General features: G+C 39.5%; 1 protein-coding gene across 3 annotated transcripts in view; it reads left to right on the plus strand.

Annotated features, from left to right (window-relative positions):
* SYNE1 (spectrin repeat containing nuclear envelope protein 1) overlaps positions 1–20,191 on the plus strand; it is a 482,398-nt gene that overhangs the window by 357,581 nt on the left and 104,626 nt on the right. For all 3 annotated transcript variants that reach the window (XM_028494818.2, XM_028494816.1, XM_024122567.1), the window contains 9 exons: positions 817–1,017; positions 3,285–3,458; positions 4,548–4,679; positions 5,492–5,688; positions 6,774–6,906; positions 7,513–7,695; positions 9,110–9,259; positions 9,868–10,044; positions 10,482–10,637. In XM_028494818.2, the coding sequence (XP_028350619.1) occupies positions 817–1,017; positions 3,285–3,458; positions 4,548–4,679; positions 5,492–5,688; positions 6,774–6,906; positions 7,513–7,695; positions 9,110–9,259; positions 9,868–10,044; positions 10,482–10,637 (1,503 nt within the window). The remainder of the gene's footprint in view (positions 1–816; positions 1,018–3,284; positions 3,459–4,547; positions 4,680–5,491; positions 5,689–6,773; positions 6,907–7,512; positions 7,696–9,109; positions 9,260–9,867; positions 10,045–10,481; positions 10,638–20,191) is intronic.

Raw genomic sequence — 20,191 nt, forward strand, 5'->3', positions numbered from 1 at the left:
TTATATTAAGAAAAAATATGTGCATGTGTCAGGTTTTCTCTGCACACACGCCTTACTACAGAACCATTGAGGGAATAATAGTATGAGTCCAATACAGGGTCACAAGTTCTTATTTTTGAGAAAATAAAATACCTCTTATTTTTTTTTTTTTTTTAAATACCTCTTATTTTAAAAAGAACATTTTTATTTCAACTATCTCATTCCATTATCTAACGTTTCATCATGTGATGAGCCCATGGCCCCAACTCTGTCCTTTTTAGACAGTTTTCCGACAGTACTTAAATGTCAGGTGTAAGAGTCAAGCGTCATAGCTGTAAATAGGCATTAAAGTTGAACTTTTCCAGATTGAGGCATTTGGGCCTGCTAAACCTTAATATGATACGTTAATCAGGTCCATATGGCTCAAATAAATTTTGTATTTGGTGTATCATCGTCCGCTAAAACGTCTTTCCAGCTTAAATAGTTATTTATTTACCCCACCACATTTGGCAAAAACATGGCCTTTTAAAGTCTTTCTACTCACATTAAACTCCTCTGTTTCTGTAGCTCTTTATTTAAGGAATAGTCCCAAATCTGATTATTACTTAGCAGACCAAATGTTAAGAATGCTCTATTCAGTTACTCTAAAATTAGAAAATTTGAGAGCATGATAAAAATTCAAACTACATTTTCTATGACATTTCCCTCAGCCACAAGAGCAGTTTTTCAGCATTTTAACCCCACGGACACTATTGACAGCCTGTGAGCACAGGTGTTAAAAGGTACCGCATGAAGAGGTAGGTTTGAATTGAGCGTGAGTATCCTTCTGTTTCTTAGGACATGTACGATGAGCTGGTGATGGCCGTTGGCTCCCGGCGGGGCGGTCTGAACCAGAATCTTGCACTCAAGAGTCAGTACGAAAGGGCCCTGCAAGATCTGGCTGACCTGCTGGAGACCGGACGCGAGAAGATGGCAGGAGACCAGAAAATTATCGTGTCTTCCAAAGAAGAAATCCAACAACTACTTGACAAACATAAGGTAAAAAAAACCAGAGAAAGAAAATGTAGTTTTGAAAGCACATTCTCACTCACTGGCATATATTTAGTAAAACCTAACATTATCAATCGTTCATGAGTTTCTACTCATATAAGTTACTCTTTAAAATGGTCAACAAATGTATATTCAAGCCCACTGGCACTCAGTAGCACAGAAAAATTAGAGAGTGTATATTCCTATAATTTTGTAAGTTAAGAATACCAACCATACCAGTCATTTTAATGATCAGTATCAACCAGGCTTTCTCCTTCGTAAACTGCAGTGGACGGGAAACCCAGGGACTCTCTTCAAAGGAGCCCAACTTCATTCTTAACTCTGCTCTTTTCCTTTGCATCCCTCATGCCCATGTGTTTATCTAGGTCCTAGGTGTTCTCTCCGCTTTCCCTTGTCCTGGCCAAGAACTCCCCACTCGGCTCTGGGAATGCAGAGCTGCCCACTCAGCTCTGGACTGGCTTTATGTCTGTTACATGCATCACTTGGCTCTTCTGGTCCTTAAGCACATGCTCCTCTGGTTACCGTGGGCCTCAGGAGTTTCTTCCTGGGGACGGCAAGTACTTTTACTATATAACCAAACTTGGGAGGCCTGAGAGTGTTCCATCAGTGTGTACCGTAACCAAGTTCAGGTTAGACACTGCTCCTTAGTGAAGGAATGCCTGTTTAATGCACACACACACACACACAGATTGCATTATTAGTAATATTACAAAAATGACAGTTTTGCCAGTTCAGAGACTCAACCTCCCAGACAGTGGAAATTTCTTATGAGGAAACTTTAAAAATTCCCTGAGATTACAGATGATTAACATTCTACCAGTACGTAGCTCTTTGGTGGCTTATAAAGGTAGATTTGGCGGGGGTGCGGGTGGGGGGTGCGTGGAGAATTGTACTTGTTGCTATTTTTCCCAGAGGTTTTTGTCCAAAATGTTGTGATTTATTAAAGCCTTATCATTTGGCTTTGAAAACACTGCTTTAAAGTTCACAGCTGGTTTTTCTCAAATCTTTGACCGTAGCAATAAAATATCATCCTGAGTTATTCCAGAAGGGAAAATGGGATCAATGAGTATAAATAACAGAGAAATAAAGCTCAATAGGTGAAGAACTCTAAAAGGAGTAGGCTGCCATTGAACAGACCCCCTCCTGGCCATGAGAAATCCATCCAAGGCTGTCAGGGGGAGACGGGGTTGTAATAGGAATATCAGCTTTCTGTGAATGTTGGGCTAAATGACTTCCAAGTTCTCTTCCAGCTTTAAGATTCTATGATATAATAATTGTCAGTTGAAAATAATGGTTCTAGCTCCTCCTGACCAGACCATTTTCTGAGGGAGAGCTCTGTGTGACCTCGGGCATGTTGCATTCGACTGAGTAGCGCAGAGTCTGTAAAATGGGAAATAAAACTACCTATCTTATGGGGTTGTTATGAGGATTCAACGAGTTAATTGCTGAAGTGTTTATAGGGCACCTGGCACGTAGTACACACTCATTGTTAGTTGATGTTAACGATTCCTGGTCCTTTAGTTTCATCCGTGGTGCTGGGAACAGGAAATGGGATAGCCTTCTCCCCATCTTCTGGGGATTTTTATGTATAGAAAGTAATATTTTAAAACACATTTGTAGGGTTGTGCAAGGCCTGCAATTCTGCTGTGTGTAGGTATGTTCTGAGGGAAATTTAAAAATATTAATGCCAATTGGTGTGTGTCCAGCTGTGCTTGGCCATGCGTATTAAGTACAAAAGAGTAGAGCTCAAGCCCAGCCCCGGAGGAAGAAAAATTGTGAATGTGTCAAGTGAGGACATTGCAGGAAGTAGAGTGCAGGCAGAGGCTGCAGATGGGGAGCGGGCGCTCATGTGTCCCAGGGCCAAAGGAGGCCAGTATCTGTGGTGGAGGAAGCAAGTGTCCACCCAGATGGTACCAGGATGAGGAGTGGACAGGGCGGACGAGTGTTTCAGCAGCTGTTCGCTTCTGAAGGGCTCTGTTTTGGGGACAGAGTATCTGCAGCACAGCACAGTGTAGGTGCTTTGAGTGGGGGGCCAGGAGAGGCCAGTTAAGGAGGCTGGACCCCCATCCCAACCCACCCCACCCCCGTCTCTGCAGGAAGCGGTGAGTGCCTGGATAAGTGGAGGCCAGCAGGGGAGGACCGGTATCACCCGTATATTAGCCAAGTTCCATCAGCTTCCAGGTTTGAAGCAATTTTTATTGTAAGGTATAGTAAATGAATGAGTTGCTGACCTCTTTCTATCTGAAAAATTGCAGGAGTACTTTCAGGGCCTGGAATCTCATATGATCTTGACTGAAACACTCTTCAGGAAGGTTATCAGCTTTGCAGTCCTACGGGAAACTCAGTTCCACACAGACCTGATGGCGCAGGCTTCGGCCGTGCTCAAAGGGGCTCACAAGAGGGGTGTGGAGTTGGAGTACATTCTCGAGGTGAGGCCCTGGTGCTGCCCTTCCCCTACAGCACACTCCCTACTGCACAGCAGACCCTTCAGGCAAGACATCTTCCTTCCTGCGATTTGCCTGCTGTGACCTGGGAGGTGTCTCAGACTCAGCATCATGTGTTGCCTGGGCCCCTGGTGTTTCCTATCCACATTTAGGTAAAGGCTGTGCCTTACTGTGAGTTCAGCTAGATGAATACCAGTTTCAGACTGGGCATGACGATATTTGGGGTCTCGATAGTCAGACTGAAAAACTGCTGACTTTTGCTATACATTATTGAAAAAGACTTCACATGATTAAAAGAAGATGTTCCGATTTTTAAATAGAATAAAAATCATAATTTTCTTTTCTTTTTTTTGGCCGCGCTGTGCAGCTTGTGGGATCTTAGTTCCCCGACCAGGGATTGAACCCGTGCCCCCCTGCAGTGGAAGCACAGAGTCCTAACCACTGGTCTACCAGGGAATTCCCTAAAAATTATAATTGTAGAATAAGTGATTTGGGATTTCTCCTTAGTAGAATGTCTATACTATATATTCATATTTCTTAAATGTCTGTGTGGGTTTTTTTAGGTTACAAATGTAATGTATTTAGTTCACTTACTTTGGAAGGTAAGCACACCCGTCCCTTTCACTTAAGTCATTCGTTCATCGTCACTGAGGTAAAGGATGAGACTGACTATCAGCTGCCTGCTGTGTTCCAGGTGTGCTGCATACATTATTCTACTTAATCCTCACAATGGACAAGATATTATTATTATTATTTATTTAATTTTTTTTGGACAAGATATTATTATCTCCCTTTTTTTTTAATGTTGAAAATGAGGGAGGTCAGAGAAGCGTGGTAACTTGCCCCGGTCATACCCCTAGTTAGTTGCAGAAGTGAAAGCCCGTTCACAGTGCTTTTCAAGGTCACCATCTGATGACTTGCTTCAAAGCTATCTTTCGCTTCCCAAAGCAAACCCCCAATGCAGGCATCCCCGACATGTCTTTAAAGAGACTGTCAGGTGCATATTTGCACACAAAGAGGACTACTCTTCCTTAATGAGGATATTTAGCTCACAGACTGATGCTGTGTTTCTAGACATGGTCCCATCTGGATGAGGACCACCGGGAGCTTAGCAGGCAGCTGGAGGTGGTGGAGACCAGCATCCCGAGTGTGGGTTTGGTGGAGGAGAGCGAAGACAGGCTTATCGACCGGATAACACTCTACCAGGTCAGCGTCTAAATGACAACTCGGTGTAAAAAGTTGCCACGTTTCCTTTGGAAGCTTTCCCATGGTTTTAACAGGATCTAAACAAACTTGCAATCAAATATTTTATTAAGTACTTTTACTTTAAGTGTTTGTTTCGTAATAGAACATAGAAAGGTCTTTTGTTTGTTTTTTTTTAATGAAAGCCCCTTTTGAAAATTTAGCCTCCACCAAGCGTTTTCCGCTTGTTATGCTGAAGTCACACTATCCTGAAATAATTAAAGTTTGTTGTTTTTTGTTTTTTGGTTTTTTTTGCGGTACGCAGGCCTCTCACTGTTGTGGCCTCTCCCTTTGCGGAGCGCAGGCTCCGGACGCGCAGGCTCAGCGGCCATGGCTCACGGGCCCAGCCGCTCCGCGGCATGTGGGATCTTTCCGGACCGGGGCACGAACCCGTGTCCCCCGCATCGGCAGGCGGACTCTCAACCACTGCGCCACCAGGGAAGCCCTGTTGTTTTTTAATAGAGCACGAGAAAGCCTTTTATTTTCTTATTTTTGAGAGAGCACTTTTTGAAAACTAAGCCTCCACCAAGCATTATTTTATACTCTGTGTTGGTGTCACACTATTCTTGAAATGATTATACTTTGACGGTTTTAAGTGCACCTAAAGTTATAAACTTAGATATAGATGAAAAGTCTCGAAGCTTCTAATAAAACTTGGGTGCAAATAGTTGAAATTTGACTAAAAGGTAATGGGAACATTATGGAGAACTTATAATCTTTAGGGGAGAAAAATTGCTTTATCTCAACTTTTGACCCAGTATTTTCAATCATTTTAGCATTTGAAATCCAGCCTTAATGAATACCAGCCCAAATTATATCAGGTACTAGATGATGGGAAACGACTTCTGATATCTGTTAGCTGCTCAGATCTAGAGAGCCAGCTAAATCAACTTGGAGAACACTGGTTAAATGATACCAACAAAGTATCTAAGGAACTTCACAGATTGGAAACAATATTGAAACACTGGACCAGGTAATACAGTGACTCTTTTGCAAATTTTTAAATTAGTGCTGCAGGGTATTTATAAGGCTGTTGGGTACCTGAGTTGACGAAGATGTGGTCCCTCTAGGAACTTATCACAGAGTTTGGAAAATAAAGGCAAGCACAAAGCATCCAGTTGGATTCTTGTATAACTGTATAAACATGTACTTAAAAATGTGGCGGGGAGGCAGGCATTATGCAATACCTCTTACCTTTGAGCTGTTGTCTCTCCTGCCTACTGACTGTACATGGGTGGTCAAGTAAATCTTAGAAGGAGAGAAAGAAGAGAAAATTTGTTTTGAGAAGGTAAAGGTTTCCTTGAAGGCAATGGGAGGTATTCAAGAGAGGTGGGGGGTTGATTTTACATGGTGAAATCCTTATTTTTATGCCACCTTTATTTCTAAGAACTTTGAATAACAATCATGTAATATTTTCTTTTTTAAAAAATTTATTTATTTATTTATTTTATTTTGTTTATTTATTTTTGGCTGCGTTGGGTCTTCGTTGCTGTGCGCGGGCTTTCTCTAATTGTGGTGAGCGGGGGCTACTCTTCATTGTGGTGTGCAGGCTTCTCACTGCGGTGGCTTCCCTTGTTGCAGAACATGGGCTCTAGGGCGCGCAGGCTTCAGTAATTGTGGCACATGGGCTCAGTAGTTGTGGCTCGCGGGCTCTAGAGCGCAGGCTCAGTAGTTGTGGCACACAGGTTTAGTTGCTCCGCAGCACGTGGGATCTTCCCGGACTAGGGCTCGACCCCGTGTCCCCTGCATTGACAAGCAGATTCTTAACCACTGTGCCACCTGGGAAGCCCAATCATGAAATGTTTTCTGAATAGCCTCAATGTGAAGGAGTAGGAGAAAGATATTTTTATTTGCAACTTAGAGATGGGAAAGCTGAAACTCAGACTGACTTGCTTAAGGTATGAATATTAAGAGAAGGGAATTTGAGAGTGTCTACCCAGGGCATTATTCTCCCAAATCTGTTGTGTCTCCTTTTAAAATTAGCATTGGTGACTAACACGGGTTAGCACAAAGTCAGAATTGGATGTTTACTTAATAGGCTTATTACTGTCCTTACAGATATCAAAGTGAATCTGCAGATCTCATCCACTGGTTACAGTCTGCAAAAGACAGGCTAGAATTTTGGACTCAACAATCTGTGACGGTTCCTCAAGAACTGGAAATGGTCCGTGATCATCTGAACGCTTTTCTGGTAAGCTCAAGAATCTAAAGCATTTGATTCAGTTTTATTGTTTTCAGGCCTGACTTACAGGTGAAAAGGACATCAGTAGTCAATGGATGTACTTAGTAAATCAAGCTACAGAGAATTTGTCAATGTTCACTCTGTGTGTTGAATAATTATGCAAAATAGTAGGGTTCAACATTGCCTCTTTAAAGTAGTGTTTAAGTAATGTTGGCTTTCATTTGGGGCAAGGGTGCATTGCTTTTGTTTTCCTCCAGAGTGTTTAATATCACCACTCCCCTTCAAGATGTAAAGAAAACATCTTGTTTATGTAATAAATTAGTCTCTTTTCTTTTTTTTTTTTTTTTTTTTTTTTGCGGTACGCGGGCCTCTCACTGTTGTGGCCTCTCCCGCTGCGGAGCACAGGCTCCGGACGTGCAGGCTCAGTGGCCATGGCTCACGGGCCCGGCTGCTCCACGGCATGTGGGATCTTCCCAGACCAGGGCAAGAACCCGTGTCCCCTGCATCGGCAGGCGGACCCTCAACCACTGCGCCACCAGGGAAGCCCCAAGTCTCTTTTCTTAAATGAAGGGTCTGGCTACTCAATCCTGATTTGAACATTGCTGCTTCTTTTAGGAGTTTTCCAAAGAGGTGGATGCCAAATCTATCTTGAAATCGTCTGTTCTGAGCACTGGAAATCAGCTTCTTAGACTAAAGAAAGTGGACACAGCTGCCCTGCGTTCTGAGCTGTCACACATTGATGGCCAGTGGACTGACCTGCTGACAAATATTCCAACTGTACAGGAAAAGCTCCACCAGGTACAGAAATAATTATCGGTTTAATTGGTCATAATTGGTGTAAGCAGTATTAGATGGAAAAGTACATTGATCTGCTTTTGCTCACAAATTTAAATCAGCTTTGTCTTGGACATCTTGTCTTTTATGTCTTCCATTGTATTGCATATTAACACTATTATATATAAAATAGATAGCTAATAAGGACCTACTGTATAGCACAGGAAACTCTACTCAGCACTCTGTAATGACCTGTATGGGAAAAGAGTCTAAAAAAGAGTGGATATATGAACATGTAAAACTGAGTCACTTTGCTGTTCAACGGAAAGTAACACAACATTGTAAATCAACTATACTCCAATTGAAAAAAAAAAAAAATAGTGAACGGTTCTACAAATGCCCTATCTATAAATTCCCTGTCTTCCAAGGGCTTCTTTATCATGTGTGTGTGTGTGTGTGTGTTTTAAAATCCTTGTCTGTCCATGTTTAAATTCTTTGTTTTCTCATAAATAAAATATGGGTAACTATACCTGTCTCATAAAGTGAGTAGTTTTGAAGATTTAATAATAATAATATATGTAAAAGACCTATAACCTTACCTACAATAGAGCTGACATTCAACAAGTGAAGAGAACTAGGGGAAGAGAAGTAAGTAGCTCTCTTTTCTGGAAATTACGCTTCTCTCCACTGAACTCCCAGATATTTTATCTTTATCTCTCTTTGGCATTCATCACTGTGTACAAGGTATAAAGATGTGTTTCATATAAATGTCTTATCCCTTCTAATCAGCAGCTGTACATATCTAGAGGGCAGGAAACATCTCACATTAACTTGTATATCTTTCTGCCCACATAGAAGTCCATAAATATTTTAAATGATTGCTTTTGTTCCTCTCAGTCATTACAAGCATTTGCATAAATGTATGATATGTTAAGGAAGATTCAGGATTCTAAGTATGTTTTAGTGAAAGACTGAAGAAGTTGGCTATGCTCTTTGGAATTAATATGAGAGCGCCAAAAATCTAGAAAATGATAGTTTGTAGTGTGGTGGTAACATTCCTGAGTCATAATACGCAGAGATTTTACAAGATAATTAATAAAATACATCTGTTGAATGTTTTGTAGTTACGTTTTTTTATACTCATAAAACTAGCTATAAAATAAGAATAATATTTTCATCCTGCTGGTGTTTTGATTAATTAGGTAGTGTTTATGCAATGTTTATAGTATTCGATGTCAAGTGAACATAAGAGGACTATTATTGTTCAATGTTTGCCTGACGTTTAATTTCAAGCCTCTAACAAGGTTAATATCCAAAAATGTCATTAAGAAGTGTTATCTCTGTTGGTACTTTAGTAGGAATTAATAGAGTTTTAGGTTAACAGAAATCGAGTTTGAATTTTAACACTTGCGACTTCTTCTATCTCTGACATGGGCAGCTCCAAATGGATAAGCTGCCTTCTCGCCATGCCATTTCTGAAGTCATGGCTTGGATTTCTCTCATGGAAAATGTTATTCAAATGGATGAAGAGAGTATTAAAAACTCCATCGGTTACAGGGCAATTCATGAATACCTTCAGAAATATAAGGTAATTAAACATTTTTGTTTGTTTGTTTTTAGCTTTGCATATTTTAGGACTGTTTTATTTGAAGAAACTCAAAAACTCAAGTTATGGAAATCAGGTCTGAAAGTATATGTTTCATATGTAGTGAGCAGGTAGGTACACTGTAGGTAGAAAACTGCTTCCCTAGTTATAGGCATAGGAAAGTTGTCCAGTATTAGGAATAATTTTGAATAAGATTTTGTGTCATTTTAAGAAATCATAAAAATAAATATTTGTAAATATTTGTAAATATTTTATAGTGAGATTATACAATTTGTCCAATTCTACTTTCCTACCTAAAAAAATTTATATTCAATATATCTACAAATTCAAATCTTTACAAACTCAAATTCAATATATTTATACATTCAAAATGTATAAATTCAATATATATTCAGTACATTCATATATTATATATATTCAACTTTGAAGATAATGGGTTATATTAATACATACCCATTGTGCCATTTGGACTAAATCACACAAGTGATAATATTAATCTTAAGGTTACTTAAGGCTTTCCAACTCCTGGTAAAATATAAGACATTTATACATATAAGCTTGTTTTCTTACTTTCGCCTTTCCCTTTTTAGGGTTTTAAGATCGACATTAACTGTAAACAGCTGACTGTCGATTTTGTGAACCAGTCTGTGCTACAGATCAGCAGTCAGGACGTGGAAAGTAAACGCAGCGATAAGACTGATTTTGCTGAGCAACTTGGAGCAATGAATAAAAGCTGGCAGATCCTGCAGGGTCTCGTCACTGAGAAGGTGAGTCAAGTGCTCTCTGCTGTCCATGTTTCATGAAAACGCCAAGAACGGATACACTCTAAAGAAAACTCTTTCCACGAATAGTATGGCTACACTGGGCACACACCTGCTTCTGAAGAGACTGGCCCCTGAAGGTTGTAACAGTTCTTCAGCCCTGTTCATTATTTTGTCTATGTACCCACTGCTCTTTGAATATTTCATATTGTTTCAGTTTATTAAAGATGCCTCCTAATGTCTTTTTCCTTTGCTTCAAGTTGACTTAAGTTCTTTACTTGTTTACCAAAAATGTTCATTGATTTATACTTTTTAACATTCATTTTTAATCATATATACAATGGACTGTCTTTTAAGAATTCTTAATCTGGAGGAAATAGTGACTTGCCAGTAATTTGATTCTAAAATAAAATTACAAATTTCATTTCATTATGTTTGTTCAGATTCAGCTGTTGGAAGGTTTATTGGAATCTTGGTCAGAATATGAAAATAACGTACAATGTCTGAAAACTTGGTTTGAAACCCAGGAAAAGAGACTAAAGCAACAACAGCGAATTGGAGATCAGGCTTCAGTTCAGAACACGCTGAAAGACTGTCAGGTAACTTGTCCAGGTGGCTGACAGGCGCCGCTACACAATTTCATTGCGTACACTGAAGAAATTTGTTGGTCCTGAGAACTGAGGATTCAGTATGGAAAAATGCTGCATTTGGTAACAAATTTCTCTGATTATGTGATTTATAAAGTTTTTCTAACTATTAGGTTTTTTTCACCTGTTTTTATAAATTTGAATTTATGAGTTTTCAGATACACTTGTAAGTAGAGAATCCTTCTATACTGATCATGAGATTTAATAATTACCAAGATTTTGACATACTTGCCTGCATTATTTCTTTTCTTTGTAAAGATTTTACAGTGAATCCCAGACATCATGTCATTTTTTTTTTTAATTGGCTGTAAATGCATGAGTTTATTTCTGGAAGCTCAGTTCCATTCCATTGATCTATATGTCTATCATTATGCCAGTACCATACTGTGTTTGTTGTTGTTGTTTTTAAATAGATCTTTACTGGAGTATAATTGCTTCACGATACTGTGTTAGTGTCTGTTGTACAACAAAGTGAATCGGCCATATGCATATATATGTCCCCAAATCCCCTCCCTCTTCAGCCTCCCTCTCACCCTCCCTATCCCACCCCGCTAGGTGGACACAAAGCACCAAGCTGATCTCCCTGTGCTATGCTGCTGCTTTCCACTAGCTAACTATTTTACATTTGGTAGTGTATATATGTCGATGCTGCTCTCACTTTGCCGCAGCTTCCCCCTCCCACCCCGTGTCCTCAAGTCCATTCTCTATGTCTCCCTCTTTATTCCTGCCGTGCAAGTAGGTTCATCACTACCATTTTTTTTTTTTTAGATTCCACATATATGCATTAGCATATGGTATTTGTTTTTCTCTTTCTGACTTACTTCTAGGTCCATCCACCTCACTACAAATAACTCAATTTATGGCTGAGTAATATTTCGTTGTATATATGTGCCACATCTTCTTTATCCATTCATCTGTTGATGGACATTTAGGTTGGTTCCATGTCTTGGCTATTGTCAATAGTGCTGCAATGAACATTTTGGTACATGACTCTTTTTGAATTATGGTTTTCTCAGGGTATATGCCCAGTGGTGGGATTGCTGCGTCGTATGGTAGTTCTATTTTTAGTTTTTTAAGGAAACTCCGTACTGTTTTCCATCGTGGTTGTATCAATTTACATTCCCACCAACAGTGCAGGAGGTTTCCCTTTCCACCACACCCTTTGCAGCATTTATTGTTTCTAGATTATTTCATAATGGCCATTCTGACTGGTATGAGGTGATACTTCATTGTAGTTTTGATTTGCATTTCTCTAATAATTAGTGATGTTGAGCATATTCTCATGTGCCTCTTGGCCATCTGTATGTCTTCTTTGGGGAAATGTCTATTTAGGTCTTCTGCCCATTTTTTAACTGGATTTTTTTTTTTTGATATGATAGCTCCATGAGCTATTTGTGTATTTTGGAGACTAATCCTTTGTCTGTTGTTTCATTTGCAAATATTTTCTCCCATCCTGAGGGTTGTCTTTTTGTCTTGTTTATGGTTTCCTTTGCTGTGCAAAAGTTTTTCAGTTTAATTATGTCCCATTTGTTTATTTTTGTTTTTATTTCCATTTTTCTAGGAGGTGGGTCAAAAAAGATCTTGCTGTGGTTTATGTCAAAGAGTGTTTTTCCTATGTTTTCCTCTAAGAGTTTTATAGTGTCTGGCCTTACGTTTAAGTCTTTAATCCTTTTGGAGTTTATTTTTGTGTGTGGTGTTAGGTAGTGTCCTATTTTCATTCTTTTACATGTAGCTGTCCAGTTTTCCCAGAACCACTTATTGAAGAGGCTGTCTTTTCTCCATTGTAAGTTCTTGCCTCCTTTGTCATAAATTAGGTTCCCATATGTGCGTGGGTTTATCTCTGGGCATTCTATCCTGTACCATTGATCTATATTTCTGTTTTTGTGCCAGTACCATACTGTCTTGATTACTGTAACTTTGTGGTATAGCTTGAAGTCAGGGAGCCTGATTCCTCCAACTCTGTTTTTCTTTCTCAAGATTGCTTTGGCTACTTGGGGGTCTTTTGTGTTTCCATAAGAGTTGTAAAATTTTTTGTTCTAATTCTGTGAAGAATGCCAAATGTAGTTTGATAGGGATTGCACTGAATCTGTAGATTGCTTTGGGTAGTATAGTCATTTCCACAATATTGATTCTTCCAATCGAAGAACATGGTATATTTCTCCATCTGTTTATGTCATCTCTGATTTCTTTCATTAGTGTTTTATAGTTTTCTGAGTACAAGTCTTTTGCCTCCTTAGGCAGGTTTATTCCTAGGTGTTGTATTCTTTTTGTTGCAATAGTTAATGAGAGTGTTTCCTTAATTTCTCTTTCTGTTTTTTCGTTGTTGGTGTATATGAATGCCAGAGATTTCTGTGCATTAATTTTGTATCCTGCAACCTTGCCACATTCATTGATTAGTTCTAGTAGAGTTCTGGTGGCATCTTTAGGATTTTCTATGTATAGTATCATGTCCTCTGCAAAGAGTGACAGTTTTACTTCTTTTTTCCAATTTGTATTCCATTTATTTCTTTTTCTTCTCTGATTGCCATGGCTAGGACTTCCAAAACTATGTTGAATAGGAGTGGCGAGAGTGGACACCCTTGTCTTGTTTCTGATCTTAGTGGAAATGCCTTCAGTTTTTCACCATTGAGAATGATGCTTGCTGTGGGTTTGTCATATATGACCTTTATTATGTTGAGGTAGGTTCCCTCTATGCCCATTTTCTGGAGAGTCTTTATCATAAATGGGTATTGAATTTTGTCAATGTGATATATTTTTCTGGTTTTGGTATCAGGGTGATGGTGGCCTCATAGAATGAATTTGGGAGTGCTTCTCCCTCTGCAATTTTTTGGAAGAGTTTGAAAAGGATCGGTGTTAGCTCTTCTCTGAATGTTTGGTAGAATTTGCCTGTGAAGGCATCTGGTCCTGGACTTTTGTTTGTTGGAAGATTTTTAATTGTTTGATGAGTCTGGCTAAGGGTTTATCACTTTTGTTTATCTTCTCAGAGAACCAGCTTTTAGTTTTATTGATATTTGCTACTGTTTTCCTCATTTCAATTTCATTTATTTCTGCTCTGATCTTTATGATTTCTTTCCTTCTCTTGACTTTGGGTTTTCTTTGTTCTTCTTTCTCTAGTTGTTTTAAATGTAGGGTTAGATTGTTTATTTGAGATTTTTCTTGTTTCTTGAGGTGAGATTGTATTGCTATAAACTTCCCTCTTAGAACTGCTTTTCTGCATCCTATAGGTTTTGGGTCATCATGTTTTCATTGTCATTTGTCTCTAGGTATTTTTTTATTTCATCTTTGATTTCTTCAGTGATCTCTTGGTTATTTAATAGCACACTGTTTAGCCTCCATGTATTTGTGTTTTTTACATTTTTTTCCTGTAATTGATTTCCAATCTCATAGCATTGTGGGCAGAAAAGATGCTTGATACGATTTCAATTTTCTTAAATTTTCCGAGGCTTGATTTGTGACCCAAGATGTGATCTGTCCTGGAGAATGTTCTGTGTGCACTTGAGAAGAAAGTGTATTCTGCCACTTCTGGGTGGATTGTTCTATAAATATCAATTAAATCTATCTGGTCTATTGTGTCAATTAAACCTTGTGTTTCCTTATTTATTTTCTGTTTGGATGATCTGTCCATTGGTGTAAGTGCGGTGTTAAAGTCGCCTACTCTTATTGTGTTACTGTCAATTTCTCCTTTCATGGTTGTTAGCATTTGCCTTATGTATTGAGGTGCTCCTGTGTTGGGTACATAAACATTTATAATTGTTATATCTTCTTGGATTGACCCTTTGATCATTATGTAGTGTCTCTCCTTATCTCTTGTAACAGTCTTTATTTTAAAGTCTAGTTTATCTGATATGAGTATTGCTACTCCAGCTTGCTTTTGATTTCCATTTGCATGGAATATCTTTTTTTCCATCCTTTCACTTTCAGTCTGTATGTGTCCCTAGGTCTGACGTGGGTATCTTGTAGACAGCTTATATATGGGTCTTGTTTTTGTATCCTTTCAGGTCTTGTTTTTATGTCTTTTGGTTGGGGCATTTAATCCATTTACATTCAAGGTTATTATTGATATGTATGTTCCTATTACCATTTTCTTAATTGTTTTGGGTTTGTTTTTGTGAATCTTTTTCTTCTCTTGTGTTTCCCACCTAGAGAAGTTTCTTTAGCATTTGTTGTAAAGCTGGTTTGGTGGTGCTGAATTCTTTTAACTTTTGCTTGTCTGAAAAGCTTTTGATTTCTCCATCAAATCTGAATGAAATCCTTGCTGGGTAGAGTAATCTTGGTTGTAGATTTTTCTCTTTCATCACTTTATGTATTCTGCCACTCCCTTCTGGCCTGCAGAGTTTTTGCTGAAAAATCAGCTGATAACCTTATGAGGATTCCTTTGCATGTTATTTTTGTTTTTTCCCTTGCTGCTTTTAATATTTTTTCTTTGAATTTAATTTTTGTTCGGAAGTTTTCGACTATAATCTCTTCAGATATTTTCTCAGACCCTTTCTTTTTCTCTTCTGCTGGGACCCCTATAATTCGAATGTTGGCGTGTTTAGTGTTGTCCCAGAGGTCTCTGAGAGTGTCTTCAATTCTTTTCATTCTTTTTTCTCTATTCTGCTTCTCGGCAGTTATTTCCACCATTTTGTCTTCCAGCTCACTTATTTGTTCTTCTGCCTCAGTTATCCTGTTATTGATAAGCTTCTAGTGTATTTTTCATTTTAGTTATTGGGTTGTTCATCTCGGTTTGTTCTTTAGTTCTTCTAGATATTTGTTAAACATTTATTTTCTCAATTGTGCACCTCCATTCTATTTCTGAGGCTGGGACCCCTATAATTCGAATGTTGGCGTGTTTAGTGTTGTCCCAGAGGTCTCTGAGAGTGTCTTCAATTCTTTTCATTCTTTTTTCTCTATTCTGCTTCTCGGCAGTTATTTCCACCATTTTGTCTTCCAGCTCACTTATTTGTTCTTCTGCCTCAGTTATCCTGTTATTGATAAGCTTCTAGTGTATTTTTCATTTTAGTTATTGGGTTGTTCATCTCGGTTTGTTCTTTAGTTCTTCTAGATATTTGTTAAACATTTATTTTCTCAATTGTGCACCTCCATTCTATTTCTGAGATTCTGGGTCATCTTTACTATCATTACTCTGAATTCTTTTTCAGGTAGATTGCCTATTTCCTCTTCATTTATTTGGTCTTCATTTTTTTTTAGGTTTTTACCTTGCTTCTTCATCTGTGACATATTTTTTTGCTGTCTCATTTTTTAATTTTTTTTATGAGTGGGATTGTGTTCCTGTCTTAGTGGTTGTTTGCCCTGAGGCTTCCAACACTGGAGTTTGTAGGCTGTTGGGTAGAGCAGGGTTTTGGTGCTGAGATGAGGACCTCCATGAGACCTCACTCCAATGACTATTCCCTGGGTTCTGAGGTTCTCTGTTAGTCCATTGCTTCAGACTCAGAGCTCCCACCACAGGAGCTTCGCCCAACTGCCGGCTCATGAACCAAGATCCCCCAATCTGCGTGGCGTGGCAGGAAAAAAAAAAAAGAAAGAAAGAAGAAAAGAAAGTTAAAAAAAAGGGGGGGGAAGACCTTGGCTGTGGAGGGCGGGGCCTAAACAAGGGTGAGGTTTGGGTGGTGGATGAGGCCAATGCTCAGGACCCACAGGGCTGGAAAAGGCCCTGGGTGCTGTAGGGGGTGGGGCTTAGCTTCAAGGAACAGAAGGGGCCCAGGCATGCCCCCCACCCCTGGTCTCAGAGGGTGGGGGGACCTCACCTGGGAGCTCAGTGGGGCTCCCGGGCCCGAGTGGGCAGGGCAAATGCCCTCCACTCCTCTCCTGCTCCTCCTGGAGGGCCCCTCCCACCTGACTCTCCTGTTCTCCCCTCAGCCTTCTTCCTGTGCCCCCAGGACCAATGTGGCTGGGGGAAGGAGGGGGACCTGTAGAGCAGGGGACCAGCCTGGGAGCTCAGCAGGCTCCCCAGGCCTGAGTGGGCAGGGCAAACGCCCTCCGCTCCTCTCCCGCTCCTCCCGGATGGCTCCTTCCACCTGCCTCTCCTTATCTCCCCGGCCTCAGGGGTGCTGATCCTGTCTGGCCTCCACTTCTCCTCCCCCCTCAGTCCCCCATGTCCTACCAGTTCACTTGGGGGTTCCTCCCATCTCCTTGGGCGTCAGCGTTCCCCACCAGCGGCCGGCAGGCATCCTAATTATGGGGAGATGCTAACTCGGCATCTTCCCACACTGCCATCTTGACTCCGCCTCCCCAGACATCGTGTCATTTTATTCCTGCATGCTACAGTATGCCTCTCTCAAAGAAATGGACCTTTTTCTTATATAACCGTATCATTATCACCACAAAAAAATTCACAGTAACCCCTGAATACTATTTAATGCCCAACTCATAACACTATTTCCTCAATTGTCTTTAAAATATCTTTTTTTAAAGTTAATTTATTTAAACAAAGATGTCACAGTGTCCACATCCTCCATTTCTTCTTAGATCTTTTAAGTCTCTTTAAGTTTTTTTTTTTGACACTATTAACTTGTTGCAAAAACCGTAGACTGGACTCAGGTTCAGGATTAGCCTGTGTAGTTCCCTGAGATGCTCTCCTCTCCCTTGTATTTCCTATAAATGGAAGTCAGCACTAGAGGCTTGATTGGATTCTGGTTCAACTCCAATGAGCCAGTGCTTCCCAGGGGACAGTGTTACCTCCTGCCTGCTTGTTCTCCTGTTGGTGATAAGGATCTTGGTGCATGTGGAGTGGGCAGACTCTAAATGTTTTCCAGTGACTTAGGACCACTTAATATTTCCTCAGGGATTCTTGTTTGTACAAAAGAAATGTAAGCTATTACAGCGAATGCTGTAATTTTTTTTTTTTAAATAATTCAATAATTTGTAGTGTGTTACAGATCAGCTGTGATAGTTCTCTGTAGTATTTCCTAAGGACAGTTGAAGGTTAAACTGTGAAGCAATTCTACAGAAACGCTTATTTCCCCAAATTTTGTTTTTATATTTCAGCTTTCAAAAAGAAAGGCCTTTGGTAATCATCTTCCTTCCAACCAGCAGTTTTTCTTTGGGGGCATATGTAAAGAGATGTATATTTAAGCTCTCAGTCAAAGCTTTTTGGTTCAAAAAGGAAGAGCACATGCTCTTGTGCTGGGCTGACAAGCTCATGGATTGCAATTTCGAGGGTGCATGAAAATGGTAAAGAAAACTATCATACAGGGAACTACCTTGAAATTAAAAAAAAAAAAGAAAAACCTTCACGTCAGAAGATTGGTGTGTAAAAGATGGGAGACCAAAAACATGCATCAGCTAGTCTTACTGCCTTTCCAATTTTCCAGGAGCCAGTAGGGTTTCAAGTAGTAGGCTATCAATTCTAAAATGTACAAGTAAGCCAGAATTTCCAAATTTTACTTCAAAGGATGACTTCCGAAGTTAAATTGTTTTCATTAAAATTAAAACATAATTTCAGCATTAACATTAGCAAGATTAGTGCTTCCTTGTTACGCTGTTATAATAATAAACTTGACTATTAAAAGACTGAGATATAGGTTAATTTAACTTTTCTTTTCCTTTATTTTTCTTCTGCCTTCTTTCCTTTTATTTTTCTCTTTCTTACTATTTTTTCTTCTCTTTAATGTATACTTTTTTTTTTTTTTTTTTTTTTTGCAGTACGCAGGCTTCTCACTGTTGTGGCCTCTCCCTTTGCGGAGCACAGGCTCCGGACGCGCAGGCTCAGCATTATAAAATATTGGCTAGATTCCCTGGTTGTACTATATATCCTTGTAGTATATTTATTTATTTTGTGGTACGCGGGCCTCTCACTGCTGTGGCCTCTCCCGTTGCGGAGCACAGGGCCCGGACGCGCAGGCTCAGCGGCCACGGCTCACGGGCCCAGCCGCTCTGCGGCATGTGGGATCCTCCCGGACCGGGGCACGAACCCGTGTCCCCTGCATCGGCAGGCGGACTCTCAACCACTGCGCCACCAGGGAAACCCCTAATGTATACTTTTTTCTGCCATTTTCCATTTTCTTTTTATGTACATGTCTTCTATTTAACACAGAGAGAGAGAGATTGCTAGCTGGAAAATGTAGCAGAAACTTGACCAAGTTTGACTCCTTTTCAGACCCAAATTTTTAACCTCCCAGAGGGTCACACCAGGCAGTGTCAGGAGGAAAAGCTTCAAGTATGGTTGAAAGAACTTAACTCCAATGCAAATTTGTGATTTCAAATGAAAAGTCATTTTTTTTTTAAACAAAGAACAGAATGAAAGTAGACCACATAGTTATTTTGTGGCATCACATATAAATCACAGTAGCCCAACTGGCAGGTTCCACTTGGCAGTACCACAAACCTTGATAAAAATTTGTTGTCATTTTTGAGAAATAGTTCTTCTGGACCAGAGTGTAGAATTCAAGCCAGCATACTTACATTGGTGACTGGATTCAAGCTTTATTTTGTTTAAAAAATCTTGGATATTTTTCCACTCTTCAGAAGTGATTTATAAATTTGAAGCAAGATAAAAACTGATATTTATGAATTAACCCAAGTTAAGAATGATTTATTATAGCAAAAAAATGTTAGGTTTGGCTTTTCCCTTCATTGATCAGAAACAGAATCATCTTTTAATTATTATTGGAGGGAAAGGAAAACAGCTTTGTTTTGCACAAAATATATATTTCATTCCTGTTTCCCTCCTGGCTTTTGCTTTTATGCCAACATAAATGCGCAGGACACTTTTGAGATGTGTTTTAAGCAATGGGTCTTTCATTTAATATTGCTCACTTAAAAAGTTAACATCTATGGATAAATGAGAATAAATTCAATTCCAGTGGTTGAATTTTAGGATCATATTAAAGACAATATTGGAAGGATTATTTATGGTTATGTAATCTTTTAGAGAAGCAGAGAGAAAAATCCTTAAATAGTAAAGTTCATTATGTTTTCTTTACTGTATAAAGGACCTGTAACACTGGTAATCACTATATTTATTCTCAGGTTAATTATCAGAGCTGTCAAAATACTGACAAAATTATAAAGTGAAAATGAAAGAACAGTTATTCAAAACAAAAATATCTCTTTAGGCTACTAATTACATGAACTTCTAATTAATACATCAAGACAAAAATAGCTTCATAATAGTTAAGGAGAGAAAAATAAATAAATTTGCAGTGAAGCAGGGCAGACTACCAAATGGCTGAATAAAATAAACTCTTACATTTGCCTAGTTTTTAACAGCGTAAAAGGGGTTTCATAGATATATTTATCTAATGTTATCCCTTTGAGATAAGCAAATATATTATTATTCCTATTTTATACATAAGGTAGGGAGTGATTACAAGATTGGACCAGGGCTTCCCTGGTGGCACAGTGGTTGAGAGTCTGCCTGCTGATGCAGGGGGCGTGGGTTCGTGCCCCGGTCCAGGAGGATCCCACATGCCGTGGAGCGGCTGGGCCCGTGAGCCATGGCCTCTGAGCCTGCGCGTCCGGAGCCTGTGCTCCGCAACAGGAGAGGCCACGACAGTGAGAGGCCC

The sequence above is a fragment of the Physeter macrocephalus genome, chromosome 10, assembly GCF_002837175.3.
Source record: "Physeter macrocephalus isolate SW-GA chromosome 10, ASM283717v5, whole genome shotgun sequence".
NCBI lineage: Eukaryota > Metazoa > Chordata > Mammalia > Artiodactyla > Physeteridae > Physeter > Physeter macrocephalus.